The 15,301-nt window shown below is 54.2% G+C and overlaps 6 protein-coding genes across 6 annotated transcripts; 4 read left to right on the top strand and 2 right to left on the bottom strand.

The window, feature by feature from the left end:
- Positions 1-139: 139 nt before the first annotated feature.
- BU26DRAFT_502569 (uncharacterized protein) lies at positions 140-1,430 on the top strand (the record flags this gene model as incomplete). Its single annotated transcript, XM_033826644.1, has 3 exons — positions 140-184; positions 260-1,219; positions 1,269-1,430. 3 exons carry the CDS (start codon positions 140-142, stop codon positions 1,428-1,430), a joined length of 1,167 nt encoding a protein of 388 aa, XP_033687013.1.
- A 720-nt stretch (positions 1,431-2,150) lies between these two features.
- BU26DRAFT_421244 (PTPLA-domain-containing protein) lies at positions 2,151-3,025 on the top strand (the record flags this gene model as incomplete). The annotated part of the gene is made up of 3 exons (XM_033823400.1): positions 2,151-2,385; positions 2,540-2,756; positions 2,818-3,025. 3 exons carry the CDS (start codon positions 2,151-2,153, stop codon positions 3,023-3,025), a joined length of 660 nt encoding a protein of 219 aa, XP_033687012.1.
- A 526-nt stretch (positions 3,026-3,551) lies between these two features.
- BU26DRAFT_602475 (uncharacterized protein) lies at positions 3,552-5,155 on the top strand. Its single transcript, XM_033835357.1, has 3 exons — positions 3,552-3,995; positions 4,048-4,579; positions 4,631-5,155. The coding sequence occupies exons 1-3, from the start codon at positions 3,571-3,573 to the stop codon at positions 4,982-4,984; spliced, it is 1,311 nt and encodes a 436-aa protein (XP_033687011.1). The 5' UTR covers positions 3,552-3,570; the 3' UTR covers positions 4,985-5,155.
- Positions 5,156-5,417: 262 nt separating this feature from the next.
- On the top strand, positions 5,418-8,683 carry BU26DRAFT_602474 (glycoside hydrolase family 31 protein). Its single transcript, XM_033835356.1, has 7 exons — positions 5,418-5,836; positions 5,903-6,222; positions 6,271-6,550; positions 6,601-6,695; positions 6,748-7,156; positions 7,206-7,579; positions 7,633-8,683. The coding sequence occupies exons 1-7, from the start codon at positions 5,611-5,613 to the stop codon at positions 8,593-8,595; spliced, it is 2,667 nt and encodes an 888-aa protein (XP_033687010.1). The 5' UTR covers positions 5,418-5,610; the 3' UTR covers positions 8,596-8,683.
- A 606-nt stretch (positions 8,684-9,289) lies between these two features.
- On the bottom strand, positions 9,290-10,606 carry BU26DRAFT_516722 (uncharacterized protein). Its single transcript, XM_033828400.1, has one exon. It carries the CDS (start codon positions 10,585-10,587, stop codon positions 9,514-9,516), a length of 1,074 nt encoding a protein of 357 aa, XP_033687009.1. The 5' UTR covers positions 10,588-10,606; the 3' UTR covers positions 9,290-9,513.
- Positions 10,607-11,397: 791 nt separating this feature from the next.
- BU26DRAFT_502564 (WD40 repeat-like protein) lies at positions 11,398-14,575 on the bottom strand (the record flags this gene model as incomplete). Its single annotated transcript, XM_033826643.1, has 5 exons — positions 11,398-13,194; positions 13,245-13,794; positions 14,021-14,187; positions 14,254-14,393; positions 14,473-14,575. The coding sequence occupies 5 exons, from the start codon at positions 14,573-14,575 to the stop codon at positions 11,398-11,400; spliced, it is 2,757 nt and encodes a 918-aa protein (XP_033687008.1).
- Between the last annotated feature and the right edge of the window lie 726 nt (positions 14,576-15,301).

Below are 15,301 nucleotides of genomic sequence, written 5' to 3'. Positions count from 1 at the left end.
CCTTGCCACCCACAGCGACGCTTCTCGGAGCGCCTGCCGAGCCGCCTCCTCTCTCCCGACCTCACGACTTCTCTCCTCCTCTCCACCGCCTTGCCCCTTTCCCGCTTCCCCTCGGCAGTCAGCCTCGACGGCGCAGAGCATGGCTAGCGACGAGCTGCCGTTTGGTTACACGCACAGACAGAAGGTCAGTTCGCGCCCCGTCAACGCACGCGGCGCCGCCGTTTATGGCCCTGTTCTTTGCTGACAAACTCTGCCACAGCGCTCCCATGCCCAAATGGAACTTGAGGGCTCGTCGTCGCCGACTTGGAGCAATTTCACCGGCCTGTCCTCTCGCGAGCGCTCCGCCAGCGCTTCCCACCCACAGCTCTCCGGCCTCCACCTCCCTCGCCTCAACAGCATGCCTTCTGGGCCTCCGCGACGATATCCAGGCGACGGCTTCGATTTCCGACGACCAGTCACTTCGGCGAACGTCATAGACCTCACCCACGACGATGCGGGGCCCTCAGGGCCGCCAAGTGACCGCCAGCGCACCAGCGGTCGGGCCCCCCGTCCGCCACGCTTTGGGCGAGATATCATAATTGATGTGGAGCAGGAGGATGCACGCAGAGCAGCTGCACCGTCGGGCTCGCCGGAGATCGAGTTCATATCGTCTCGTCCGATAGACCCGCCACGACGCCAGGACCCGCCTACCTTTAGCCGAAACAACTCAGATGAGGACGAGGTCGAGTTTGTCGGCGAGAATACGCTGCCTGAGTCGCAAAGAAGAAGGCCCGCCAACTTCGACTTCATGCTCGGCCTCCTCGACGACCCGGAGCTCGGCGAGGTCAATCATCTCCGAGCACGAATCGAACGTCGGGCAAACGCTGAGCGTCAGCGACAAGCTACAGTGGATCGCGTAATGCAACGTATACGCCGTGCTGGACCTATCCCGCCGCCTCGGAATCGTCGAGGACATATTCACCAGGGCTTCTTGGGCTTCTTGCCACCGGACCTGAACTTTAATGTGGTGGGCTTCAACTTGGGATTCAATCACGAGAATGAAAACGACGGGCCGGCGCCGTCACCGCCGACGTATGATGCACCTGAGAAAGCCCCACAAGGATTCACAAGGAGCCCGGAAGAGAAGGATGTGTTGGTATGCCCGAATTGCGAGGACGAGTTGTGCGTTGGAGAGTCGGAGCTGAAGAAGCAGGTGTGGATTGTTAAGAACTGCGGTCACGTACGTATCCTCCTTTGTATTCTACAGAAGCGATGCTAATCGTTGCTAGGTCTATTGTGGCGAGTGCACTGCCAACCGATCTCTTAAGAAGAGCGCAAAGGGCAAGGAGAAGCAGCCCTCTCTCCGCACAAAGCCCTTCAAAGAGTGCGTAGTCGAAGGCTGCCAAAAGCGCGTCTCCAACCGCGCCGCCATGACTCAGATCTTCCTATGACAGCCTCACTGCTCACGGTTCTACGACACCAACTCAGCTGGTAGTTTCTTGGGAGTGTCCTACATTTCCTTTGTCACTGGGTCATTTGGGCGGAATTATCAACGATACCCTATATCCATGCATCACCGGTTTTCCTCTCCTCAGCATTTCACGAGACTTCCCAGTCCATCATATGGCCCCTCCTTCGCATGAGAAGGAGTATACACTCCCCCTGGCGGTGTTGATTTGCATAGCCCCGGTGTTCACTGGGTTCGGTAGGGTTCATGGCGCGGCAATGATAACAGCGCCCGGCAACTCTAGAAGGTGATATAATCTTTTGGGGATCTCATGGGAAGCACGAGGAAAAGCACGGACTATATATTTTAAGCAATCTTTACGATATGTTTTGAAGCTTATAACCTGTGAGATCTTTGCCACTCATGAAGGCCTTTAATGGAACCAACAGTCCTCCCAGCCTCAAAATTCAGGCTTTCGAAATAATAGTACTTGAAGGTGCAGAATGAGATCATAGCACGGAGTTTAGCGGGGCTAACAACCAGACCCCTGCGCCAAGCATCCAGGCACGCGTTGAGCTCTGCTCGCTCCCAAAAATCTCACTGCCGAGCTCAACAACATTCCCGACCATCGCCGAAAGATATCTCCCGTCCATCCATCCTCCTCGATCCCTCTTCCTTTCCCCCAACCTTCCACCTTCTGTCAGGTCTTGCAACAACAACGACAATGCCGCCAAAATCCACCTCCAAACCGCCGCCGTCGCCGGGCGGAGGCATCAAGAACATGTATCTGCAGGCTTACAATTGGGTGTCGGCGATGCTTTGGCTGGGCGTGCTGGCGAGGGTGGTTATGATTGGGTGGATGGACGGGCTGGAGAGTGGGAAGGTGTATGAGGGGACGGAGAAGGTGTGTCGGCTTACGCAGAGTTTGGCGGGGTTGGAGGTGTTGCATAGTGTGTTGGGTAAGTCTTTTTTTACAGTCCGTTTGGGGGGAATGGTGAGAGTGGTAGGAGGGTGCGTGGAGATGCTGCTCGGAATTGGGGTGCTGCTTCTAGCGCTGGGGAGCTTGTAGGCGAGGCCGCTCATAAACTTGGATGGCTGACAATATGGTATCAGGCATCGTCCGAGCACCACTCCTCACGACGCTGATGCAAGTCGCTTCGCGCTTTCTGCTCGTCTGGGGCATCGCGTATAATTTCCCGCAAACGACCAAGTATTCGCCTGCGTACAGCTCGATGCTCGTGGCTTGGAGCGTCACCGAAGTCATTCGGTACTCATACTTTGTCTTCGTGCTTGGTGGAATGGGTGTCCCGCGGCTGTGGACGTGGCTACGGTATGCTTCTCATGGCCCGCTCACACGACATACCGGAGCCGATGGGCTAATGCTCTCCTAGATACAACACCTTCCTCGTTCTCTATCCGCTTGGCGTCGCTAGCGAAACGTGGCTCATCTACCGCGCCATTCCTCCCGCTTCTAAGATGGACGAAAAGTACGGATACGCGCTGTATGGTATTCTGGCTACGTACATCCCGGGATTCTACACTCTTTTCACGCATATGTTGAAGCAGAGGAGCAAGATTATGCGAACCAAGGCTCAGTAGACGGTTTCTACACGAGGTACCGCGTGGAGTAGATGGTGAGGAGACTGAGGTGGAAGCTTAATACCGACTTTGATACGCACAGGAGCGAAATCGATAATACTTGGGCTGGCGAGCATTCGCACCCGTTGTGTTCTAACTATCTGGATTGGATACTTACTGCTTTTAGTCGCAAACTGTTCTTCCAGTATACAGCTCTTTTTGACGAACAGCCTTCCCATCAAAAGGCCAAATGCGAAACTACCTTGGAATATTTGAGGGAAAGCGACGAGCTGCACTAACCAGTGATGCTCCAACGCTAATTTCATTGACAGCTGAAGGCCTCTTGGATGGGTTTTGCATCCCCAGCCGCTATCTATATAAAGTACTTGGGCCTCATAAACACATGCCTACCGTGTTTCGGCTTCCAGATGTGTGCTCTTGCGCCGGCTGACAAGGTGGACAAGGCGGACTAGCGACATCCGGCAGCACAGCCACACCGGTGTACCAGTCACGCCAGTATATCTCAATGCCTCGCTCCCGTTTCTCCATCATCAAACTCTCACAATATGTCTTTCGGATTTTCTGTGGGCGATCTCATCGGCGCAGCTAACGTAACTTACCGTCTTATCAAAGCGCTTCACGGTAGCCAAGATGCGGGCGAAGAATACCGCGCCGCAATCGAAGAGTTGGGATGTGTTCAGCAAGCATTCATTCGCGTCAGCTGTCTAGGCTCCAACAAGAATTTTCCGCGCCCTACGTTTGAATCGGCCTCATGCATAATTATGGGCTCCATGGATATTATTCAGTCGTTTTTGGATAGGACAAAGAAGTATGATCGCAGGCTCGGAGGTCTGGGCTCGCATGGTGGGCTTGCAGCTGGGTGGCGGAAGCTTGGTTGGTCGCTATTCAAGGCTGAAGATATGAAGAAGCTGAGGGAAACGCTGCATGCGAGACTAACGGCATTGGGTGTACTCCTTGCGGCTGCGAATCTGTAAGGCTTGATCATTGTTGGCTTTGTTTCCGAAACGCTGACCTGCCTGGAGAGATACCGATGATGCGGCTACTCGATATCTGGGGACCAGTAGTTCCCGTCCGGACACAAGGGCTCATGGAACAGTGAGGCAATCGAGTGATACGACTTCTGGACCGAGGCCTTCTGGTGAGGTGTACGGTGTATCCGAGTCTACGTCTTCCGAAGTCATTCTGGAAGACTTATCACCTACGGACCACGAGACTGCCTCGTCCACCGGCGAAGGCAGCTCGGTGAAATCTACCAATATTTCTTCTGCGTCGTCGATCTTCCGCTTGTCGTCTTTCTCGTCTACCGAGCTGGTCTCCATCATAGCAGACCGGCAAAGTAGAGAAGAGAAGATCAAAGAGGTCTCTATGCTCCTGCGGACTCTCGTATCCGTGGGCGACAATCAGTTAGAGGCCACAGATCGAGAGACCTTCTTACGCCTTCTTGACTCCATTTGCGGGACCAACACACAACGAGACACAACTCCGCCTATCAAATTCAAAGACGCTGTAGGGAGGAAGTTCAGTTTCCCTTGGCGCCTCTGCCGGACCTGGAAGGTGGGTCTCCGCGCGCACATAGAGCGAGGGGATGCTAACGCGTAATGATAGGGCATGGAAGAATTAATCAAGCAGGCCTTTCTTCATGTGGACGTCATTGGCCCTCATGTTCAAGAAGGGCATTATGATCTTGTTGCTGATGGCGAGATCATTCTCCCTCAGGTGTGGGAGAATATAGTGCAGCCTGACTGGTGTATCACCATGCATATGTGGCCTATGCCAGAGCCCCCACCGCCGCCCCCGTCGCCGCCGCCACCACTGAGATTACCACCGCCCATAAGCCAATTGCCGCTGGTAAAGAGCCCCTCAACACAGAGTGCTCCTATCGAAACTGCGGTTGTGGAGATCCAGGAGGCTTCTGATGAAGGCGAGCATGAATTGCATCCGGATAGTATAATAGCGTAGAGAACATTGAAAGGTGCCGGTACACTTACCAAATCTCTTAGATAAAGGGGAAACCCTCTGCCATGTCTTGAGTCTTTACCTGCCAACGGTCCTCAAGAGAAGCTTTGCACAGTTAGACATGCTAGAGTGTGCACCGCGGCCTACGTAACCTTCAACCTGAATCGATTGCTTAAAGTAAAAGTACTAGCATGAATAGGCGGGTGCAGTTGCAAGCTGGACGCAAGTCTCCGCTCTCACTGCCTGGCCCATTTCGCTATGTCCCGTGTCGGACCGACTTCGGACAAATAGCATCAGCCTCATACGGCATTCGGCTGACAAACTCATGCACTATTCTCTTCTTTCCAGGAAACGTCGGGACGAATGGCCAGGGCCAAGCTAACAAACCCCAGCAATGACGCTACAAATTGCGGGGAGGCAAGGCTTGTTACCTACCTAGGACGGCACAGCCCAGTCAGATGCATCCTGACTGGCGGGAATGCTAGCGTCTCACTGCGCTGGACTGGGGAGTTGCATCATGAGGTGACCCGGTGTACACGAGATTTTCCCCAGGTATAAGTATACCTCGGAGCAGGTCATGAGAGAGGCAAACTGGAAAACTGCATCGTTGGTAAAGAAGGTGCGTCACAATGTTGTTCAGAGCACCTGTCTTTTTGGGACTAGCTGGGCCCGCTTTTGGTAGCGTCTTGGTCCGACGTCAGGCTTCTTCTCTGGATAGCTGTCCTGGGTATGCGGCGAGTAATGTCCAGGATGATGGGGCCAGGGTTATGGCAGATTTAACCCTTGCTGAGCCACCGTGCAATGTTTATGGCGAGGATTTGACGGACTTGAAGTTGGAGGTAGAGTATCAGTCCGGTGAGTCCCTTTACCACTCGTCAGGCAATTGGGGAGAATTTCAAGAGGTTTCTAACGAGCACCTAGAAAGCCGCCTACACGTTAAGATCTATGATGCGGAAGAGCAAATCTACCAAGTCTCGGAATCGGTCTTCCCAAGGCCATCAAGCGAAGACGTCGACCCGTCGGATTCCGCGCTTGCTTTCTCATGGACAGAGAGCCCGTTTTCTTTCGCTGTGACGAGGAAGAGCACGAACGAGACGTTGTTTGATTCTTCGGCTGCTAGTCTGGTATTTGAAAGTCAGTATCTGAGACTGAGGACGGGGCTGCCGGATTCTCCGCATCTCTATGGGTTGGGAGAACATACGGATCCGTTTCAGTTGAATACTACGAATTATACGAGGACGGTAAGTAAGTGCAATTCTACACTCTGGCCGAACGCTGACGTGGAACAGCTCTGGAATCGAGATGCCTACGGTACGCCTAACGGCACCAACCTATATGGCGATCACCCCATTTACTTCGACCACCGGGGCTCTTCTGGCACTCATGGCGTCTTCTTGCTCAATTCAAATGGCATGGACATCAGGATCGATAACACTGACGGGCAGTATCTGGAGTACAATGCCCTTGGTGGAATCATAGATCTATACTTCCTTGCCGGGCCGACACCGAAAGACGTCAGCGTCCAATATGCAGAGGTTGCAGGCACGCCCGTTATGCAGCCTTACTGGGGTAAATCGCGAATATCATCTCATCTGATCTCCTCACTTACGTTCCTCCAGGTTTTGGTTTCCATCAGTGCAAGTATGGCTACAGAGATGTGTTCATGGTCGCGGAAGTTGTGGCCAATTATTCGCAAGCGAATATTCCGCTGGAGGCAAGTTTACCATTTAGAGAGTCCTGAATATGCGGATTGCTGACAAGCCTAGACTATGTGGACGGATATCGATTACATGGACCTTAGACGGGTCTTCACTCTCGATCCGGAAAGGTTCCCACTCCACATGGTCCGCGAGTTGGTCGACTACCTCCACGCTCACCAACAGCACTACGTCGTCATGGTCGATCCAGCCGTGGCGGCACTCGACTACGAAGCCTACAACAATGGCGTCGATCTCGACATCTTTCAGAAGAATCCAAACGGGTCGATTTATACTGGCGTGGTATGGCCTGGTCCTACGGTTTTCCCTGATTGGTTCCACCCAAGCACTCAGCAGTACTGGAACAATGAGTTCCTTCAGTTCTTCGATCCGGAGACAGGCGTTGATATCGATGCGTTGTGGATCGATATGAACGAACCAGCGAATTTCTGTCCGTACCCTTGTGCGGATCCCCAAGGTTAGTAACTCCTTCCCAGTCATTCTTCGTATTGTTAACAGAGGACCAGGCTTTGCCGAAGAGGCAGGAAATCCACCCGAGCCGCCACCGGTCCGTAACAATTCAGGCCGCATTATCCCCGGCTTTCCAGCCGACTTCCAGCCACCAGGGCAATCGAAACGCTCTCTTCACGCACGGCACTCTGATCGGGGAGACACTCCCACCGGCCTCCCCGGCCGAGATCTCATCAACCCGCAATACGAGATCCATAACGCTGCTGGCTCAATCAGCAACTTGACCCTTCCAACCGATATTCAGAACTATGATGGAACGCATCAGTATGATACGCACAACCTTTACGGACTGATGATGTCGATTGCTTCCAGGAACGCATTGCTTGCTCGACGACCGAACAGGCGTCCTTTGATCATTACTCGGTCTACTGTAAGCCCCCGCCTTGTTCACCACCTCTTGCCTGTCTCGCTGATCGTCCACAGTTCGCAGGGGCGGGTAGTCACGTAGGGAAGTGGCTTGGAGACAATCTGTCTATCTGGGACCATTACCGTATCAGCATAGCCAACATCCTCGAATTTGCCGCGCTCTTCCAACTTCCCATGGTCGGCGCCGACGTGTGCGGGTTTGGAAACAATGCTACCGAACCTCTTTGCGCACGATGGGCCACGCTCGGTGCCTTTTATCCCTTCTACCGCAACCACGCTGGCCTCGACTCCATTCAGCAAGAATTTTACATCTGGCCCACTGTCGCTGAAGCCGCTCGCAATGCTATCAGCGTCAGGTATCGCTTGCTCGATTACATATACACGCATTTACACCGACAATCTACTAGCGGGTTGCCTATGCTCAATCCTCTGTTCTTCCATTATCCCGAGGACGAGAATGCGTTTGCTATCCAGCATCAGTTCTTCTACGGCGACGACGTCTTGGTCAGCCCAGTGACTGAGGAGAACGGAACAGATGTCTCGATTTACCTGCCGAACGAGATCTTCTACGACTACTGGACGCATGAGAGAATCCAAGGGAGTGGGAGTTGGATCCAGCTGACGGATATCCCGTTCACGTCCATCCCGCTACACATCCGCGGCGGCTCTATCATTCCTCTACGAGCCGAGTCAGCTAATACCACAACGGAGCTCCGCAAGCAAGACTTCGTCATCTGGATCGCGCCGAATGCTTCGAACCAGGCCGTCGGCTCGCTGTATCTCGATGAAGGTGATGCACTTGTGCAGGACGCTACGTCGGAGATAAACTTTAGCTACGATAATGGGCTGTTCAAGATGACGGGCACTTTCGGCTACCAGACCGATGCGGCGATTAAGAATATTACTGTGTTGGGAGGGAACGCGTCCGGAAACGAGACGCAGCAGTATGAACAGTCGAGCAGAGCGAGTGCGATTCAAGGACCGATTAGCTTGAATGGGGAGTATAGCCATAGCTTCTAGCGTTAAGGCGGAAGATGGCGTGGTTGTAGCGGTACAAGGCGGATGTAAATAGCCCCCTAGGATTGGACAAAAAGTGATTCGTTTTGACCATATGTGTATACTTCACTTAGGACCCAACCCCTTACTCAGCGAGCTGAAGAGCCCTAACAACAGCTTTGCAGAGCCCCATCGCAATGCGCAAGCATAACGAGTAGCCTTACATGGCTACCCCATAACAGAACCCAACACCAACGGTGCTCCACCCTTCCCTCTCCTACTTCCTCCCCATCCTCTGCACTCGCCCTCCCCGCCGCCATCCAACAAATGGTGTAGCAAGTCCCTAAGTCCTGGGTCCCTTTCCTTGCTTCAAACATCAGCACTCTCTTCCTCATGCAGGGAAATCTCCTTACCGCTCTGGCTAACACTTCGCGTCCCTTGATTCCCCCACTACTCCACGGTTTTTCGCGGATGTATTCTCCCTTTTCGTTAGTTTTGAGCGGCATGGGTGGGATGGCGTCGGTGGTGTATTTCGTCGGGTCGGATGTTTTAGCGCGGTTGTGGCGGCGGAAGCAGAGGAAGAGGGAGGGGAGGCACATGCTGGGCGTGAGTGGCTTGTGCGAGTTGGTGATGGGGGTTGGGAGGGCTGTGACTCGAGGAAGCATGGGGAGTCACTCGGTCTGTGTTGGGATAGCGAGGGGTGTTCTAGCTGGCGGCATGAATGTTTTCGTCCGGCTACGTTACACAACACTGGAATGCTGGAGCCCAGGCCCTCCTCCTCCGGCAACATCGATTAGCTTCCTTACTTTGCTTGGAGGATTAAAGATTTTCTGCTAGACGTGCATACGCATGGGGTATCATAGGTAATTGGCCTTCAGCGAGCTTCTTGGAGACCTTGTACACCGTCCGATTTCCCGCCGAAGCAGCACTAAACCATAACCCTCAACCCAACCTCCTGTACAAATGCATCTGAAACCGCATATTCTCCAGCTCAATCGGATACCGCAGCCCGTCACCCAACCTAAACCACCTACTCCCATCCTCCCTAACCTTCTCCCACGCTACATCTCCCCCCTCATCCCTCGCACCCTTCTTCAGCAGCGTATGATCGAGCAGCCACTGCATGGGATACTTCTTCTCCGCACCATTCAGACTCACAGTCGAGTAGCTCCCCGGGCTGTCGACGACGAGGAGAAGCGCGCCTGGAGTGAGGCAGGTGGTGAGATTGAGCAAGAAGGTTTGCGTGAGGGCGAGGGAGGCGGAGTACAGTTCGTTGAGGGTGAACATTAGGGTGACGAGGTGGGCGTTCTGGAGGAGGGAGGAGAGTGTGGCGAAGGGCGTGGTGAGGATGTCGTGTTGGTGGAAGGAGACGGTGAAGGCTGTGGGATGGACGAGCGGCGCGTTGGCGGATTGCGCGGCGGCGGATGCGTATTTCGAGAGTGGTGGCGCGGTGGTGATGTGCTGGTGCAGCTTCTCTACGACGGGGGACCAGTTGGCTATATCGATAGCTACGACTTCCATCGTTCCCTTTCCGGCCTCTTCATCCCCCGCGGAGGATCCACGCATACTCATGGGCCCGGCGAGCGCCACGATCTCCGCGCCCGCTCCTCCTCCAAGGCACACGGTCTTCCACCTCTTGTCTTCATTGTCTTCGCCAGCACCCCTCTCATAGGCGTCCCAATCCGCCCCCAGCTCGTCTAGAACCTGCAGATACCCCAAAGCCCTGCTGGGACTCCATCTCGCCGCATACGCCTCCAAGTACTCGTCCTTCCCAAACGCAGCCAAGAAGTCGCGATTATACAGATGTCCTTTGACCTCCTGGAGTAACGGTTTGATATCTGACTCAAAGCATTGTGAAAACGCATTTTTGAAGATGTTGAGCAGAAGTTGTTGCAGCTCCAGTGGAATCGTCGAGGTGATGGGCTCAGTACTTGCTTTCGATTGTTGTTTTACTTTCTGTGGTGTTTTCGGGGCGGGCTTCTTGGTCGCTTTTGGTTGGGGTTTCGGAGGCGCCATGATATGTATACCTATTCCGCCGAACGCAAGCGATGGCTTCGAAAGACACGGGGTCGAGGTTTGTGGATTAATACGGAGCAGCGGCTGCAAGCGACGCCTTCTGATTGGCCCCAGGACACGCGACTACCTCGGAAACATTTCCGAACGGAATCCGCCCTCGGAACCCACACACACACCCCCAGAACCATCTTGTCTTCCCTCCCAATCTTCAACGGCCAGCAACCAGCACATGAGTGGAGCACCAACGCGCCCCTATCGCACGCCACCCCACCAGGAATAACGCAAGAACACTTTCAATCCATCCTAACCTTACCGCTATGTGACGCCATCACCACCAGCACTACCATCTTCGACGAACCCCACAGCGTCGTAATAGTGTACGCAGACGCCATGACGCTAGACGTCAGCGTTTCCTATGCCGTGTTTGATAGACTGAAGAAGCGTTTTAGTGCCAAGCAGGTTGTGGAGATCACGGCAACGGTCGCGGCGTATAACTAACTGCGTGAGTCAGGTTTTAGTGGCGCTAGATGTGGGGAGAGCAATGGAGGGGGAGATGAGGGGCCGACGGTGGTGAGATGATGCTAGTAGGTGGTTGTTTGTATTAGACTAAGCGTATATGTATACGTTAATAGCTGCAGGTGCGGTGCCTTTGACGCAGACTGCCCACCCTTTTCTCCCAAGCGCCATGCCCGTGTATGTGTATATCCAAACCCAACCGCGCGGCAATGCAAACCTCAGATGCATCATACATACTCATACATCCCATCCCATGCCATCCCATGCATAAACTCCGAATCTGGCCGTTGATAGCTACCGTGCAGCAGCGCCACACTTCCCACAAACCAGCACTCTCTCTTCCTTCCCGCCTAATCCCCTTACTCTAACCTTAAACTCCGTCCCACCGCACTGTCTACAGTTTTCTTCTTCTTCACCTTCGCCACTTCCGCCGGCTTCGCCGTCCTCGCTCGCTAGCTCGCTGCTCAATTTGCTCACAACGCTCGCCCGCGGTAGCAAATCGGGCCTCAAATCTTTCCCATCTGCAGGCCCTAGCGAACCGCTCTGCACCGTCCGCTCGCGCAATGTATAGTTATTCCAGAAAGCCCACGACTGGCCGTTGTAGACGTGGAGCGGATTGGCCCCGTCCTGGCGCTTGGCATCGACAGGCTTGACGGGGTCGAAGGTTGATGCTTGCGAGGGATTGCGGCCGCGCGGCGGAGTGGATGCTTCAGACGCGGTCTTGCTCAGTGCTGGAGTGTGGTCCACGGATATGGAGGTCTTAGGAGTGCCGGTTGGGCCTGAGTTGATGGTGTCGGTTGTAAGTGTAGGGCCCAGAGCGGGAGAATAGGAAGGCTGGATTGAGGTGATGCTAGTTCGTTTCACTGATTTGCGAGGTGACATGCTGCGGCCAACACTTCCTCTGGGGCCGGGTGCGCTGACGGAGTCGAAGCTACCATGTGACAGCTCTTGCCGCCAGGACATGATACGCTCATTGGGAGGTTGCGTGGAGGTGCTGTCTCTCCTCGTTCGTCCGGTGGTACGGGACAGGATGCTACTTGGCCGACCGATTTTTGGGCCCGTCCGCTTGGAAAAGACGGACGAGGTATCCCAGTTATCCGTGGCACGCATTCGTTTAGCGTACGCGCAATCCTGCCGGAAGACCTTGATAGACCCGGTATAATCGGCCGTAACGATAATATTACCGTCTGGATGCGCGGATCTGGCAAGATACGCTGGACTCTCGGCGACTCTCGTAAAGGTGGACTCGGCTGGTGTAGGCAGTGCAGACCCCGCCTCAGTAGGCGCCTTGGATCCATTGGCTGACTCTTCGCGGGAAACCAACGTTACCGGCGGAGGATTGCACAGGTCAAAGATGGGATCCTCCGAAGAGCTCAGCAGCTGCCTTGTCTTGAGTGGAGCCATTATAGCGCATGTCGTAATAGAACTGTGAGCTTCGAACGTCTCCATAGGCCGCTGATTCCTCCTATCGCCTTCTGGCGTAGTAGTCGACCATATGTACGCCTTGCGGTCCTCGCTCCCGCAAATGATGTAGCCGGTATCATCGGCGAAGGTGGCACGGATCTGACTACAGTTGTTCTCATGGCCCCTAAACTTCATTTCCAGGCTCTTATCTCTGCAGTTGTAGATCCGTATCCTGGAGTCGTTACTTGAGACCAAAAGCTTCACATCTCCGCTGTCGCTGCCAGGTGGCCAGTACGTCGCTTGTATCCCAGTGATCTTGCTTCCCTTGGCATTCTGTCCTCTTGTCGACTTGACGTGAATTTGCGTCTGGTATTTGAGCCCTTCGGTCTCGTAAAACATGCACAGTCCACCTAGCGTCCCGGCTATACATGTCTTTCCGTCTGGGCTAAATGATACGGCGGTGATCATATCTGGCAGCTGTGTCCAAAAGGCGACGGACTTATCCGGGATACTCCATAGTCGCAACTTTGTATCCAAAGATCCCGCAAGGAAGAAGCGATCATCTTTCGGATGGAATTGTATAGATGGGACGAAGTCGGTATGCTTAAATGTGCACAAACACTCGGCGCGGCTGACATGCCATAATCGGACGGTCTTGTCCATCGACGACGACAGCAAGAAGTTGTTCTGTGTGTGTTAGGAGCTAATAGCTTAAGGGCAGTCATAAATCTACTTACCTTGCTCCAGCTCAGATCCAGTATTGTCGAGTTGTGGCCGCAGTATTCCCTATACGGCTTTTGCTGGAAGACTGGTGCACTGAGATGTGTCGACTCGCCGCCTGACGCGCGTGGATCGGTCTCCTCACTCTCGTGCGCTCTCCTTTCCTCCGGGGTCGAAATCACTGCCCATACCCAAACAACCCTTGCCTGCCCACCAGCAGCAAGATACTTCCCATCTTTGCTAAACTCAAGGGCCCATATAGGATTATGCGAAGCCGCAGCCCCAGAGGGCGTCGCCGAGCTCGACGATATCGAAAGTCTCCTCTTGGCCGTACCAGCCCGCAAGTCTTGGGCTAAAAACACGCGATTGAACTCTTTCTCTTTCTTAAACTTTGTTCTCACTTTGATATACGCCGGCGGTTGCAGATGCTTGGGACTGAAGCCCAGATTGTCGACCGTATGACTGAACAACTGGGCGTTCATCCCCTCCGGTCGCGGCTCTCCGGCTTCTGAGCCATCTTCTTCGCCGCCATCGAGACTTCCCTTCTTTTTGTTGCCGATGAAGCGACTTAAGAACGATACTCCTTTCCTGTGAAAACCCACGAATCAGCCTCGTTAATGCTCCGCCTCAAAATGACGGATTCCTTCGGGAAGGCCACCACCGACCAAAACGGGTAGCGGATCTTAGTATACGCGATCCGGCATCCGTGGCGAATACGAAGGATCCGCTAAGCCTTGGTGGATCGCAACACTTACTACATTCTAGGAAAGTTAAATGGAACATGCATGCTCACTTTTTGTCTGCCTTGGATACACTGCCGACTTCCCGCGTTGTCTCCCCCGCGTACTTCGTATCCGTAGGCGTATCGTTGGGCAATGTAGGCGATTGAGCGGCAGTTTCCGCCGCCTGCCCGCGGTATTTCTGGATCGCATTCGACGTATTCGTGCGCTTGAGGATTTGCTACACCGGAATCCCGCGATTAGCCTCCTATATCTGCTAGCAATATCGTCCCTAATATGTACATACTTGCGAGAGCGGGTCAATAGCCGCCTCAGCCTGTACTCGTCCTTCCGCATTCCCGTTCTGCGTCGGTGACTCGTTCGATGGTGCGGTGGGCAACGTGGGGCTTCGTAGCTTTGCAGCGAGTTTGCCGTTCGTCAACGATCCTACAGGCTTTAGTGTAAGCATTGCTGGCTGCCTCTCGTCATTCTAGACAGAGGTGTTGCGCGCGGGGGTGCCACGTACCCTCTCCCTTCGTCGAGAGCTTGCCAGTGTCCTGCCGCTCCAGGGGACTCGCATCTTTGGTATGTGGGTCCGTCACCCTGATCTTGGGGAGCACGTCGGCCATTGGCTTTGCTTAGGAAGCTTCATGGGTGGACCTAGTTGCCATGTGGTGCTGTGCTGGTGGATGCGATCGCCGGAACTGCAGCTTCTCGATTTGCCTGTGCGCAGTTGGTCGTATACCTGTCTGCTAGGCTTGCGATGTTGAGGAATCGTATCGCGCACGCTGCGCCGCGGGGTATTATGGCGGACGGCGGTTTTCTAGTATCTGTAGATGTTGGGCGGCGTTGGTGGGGAGATGTGGTGCGGACCACCGCGGAAGATGCGAAGTGGCTTGCGATAAACACGCGAGAAGGCCAGAGTATGTCTTATCGATACGATCTACGTCCGTAGCGGTGTTGTATACAGAATTTCGTTAAGATACTCCGTCGCTCGGGGTCGGTGACGCAAACTCAGGTACAAAGCCCAAGCACTCGCTTGCCGTCATGCCCTCAAGAGCCAACCCCGACAGACGTCATCTCTGCCCGATGCGGCCACCACTACGGAACCATCTGTCGGGGATGGAGTCGCTCGCGAAGATAGGTGCCATAAGGAGCGCTTGGAATAACAAGGTTAAAGTGAATATAGGTAAGGATATGGAAGAGCAACGTGGCTAGACTACTGGGCGAGACTTGGTCATGCTTGTGCGCGTCTTTGCGGAGCCCAAGGACACCCTTGTCGCGGGCTGCGATCACGCGCTTTCAACACCAAGCAGCGGTCTCCGAAGGTGCACACGCGAACGGCGAAATGAGAT

This window comes from Trematosphaeria pertusa (genome assembly GCF_010094035.1).
Source record: "Trematosphaeria pertusa strain CBS 122368 unplaced genomic scaffold BU26scaffold_4, whole genome shotgun sequence".
NCBI classification, from domain to species: domain Eukaryota; kingdom Fungi; phylum Ascomycota; class Dothideomycetes; order Pleosporales; family Trematosphaeriaceae; genus Trematosphaeria; species Trematosphaeria pertusa.
The sequence above is the reverse complement of the archived record's forward strand: the minus strand, read 5'-3'. Positions and strand labels throughout refer to the sequence as shown.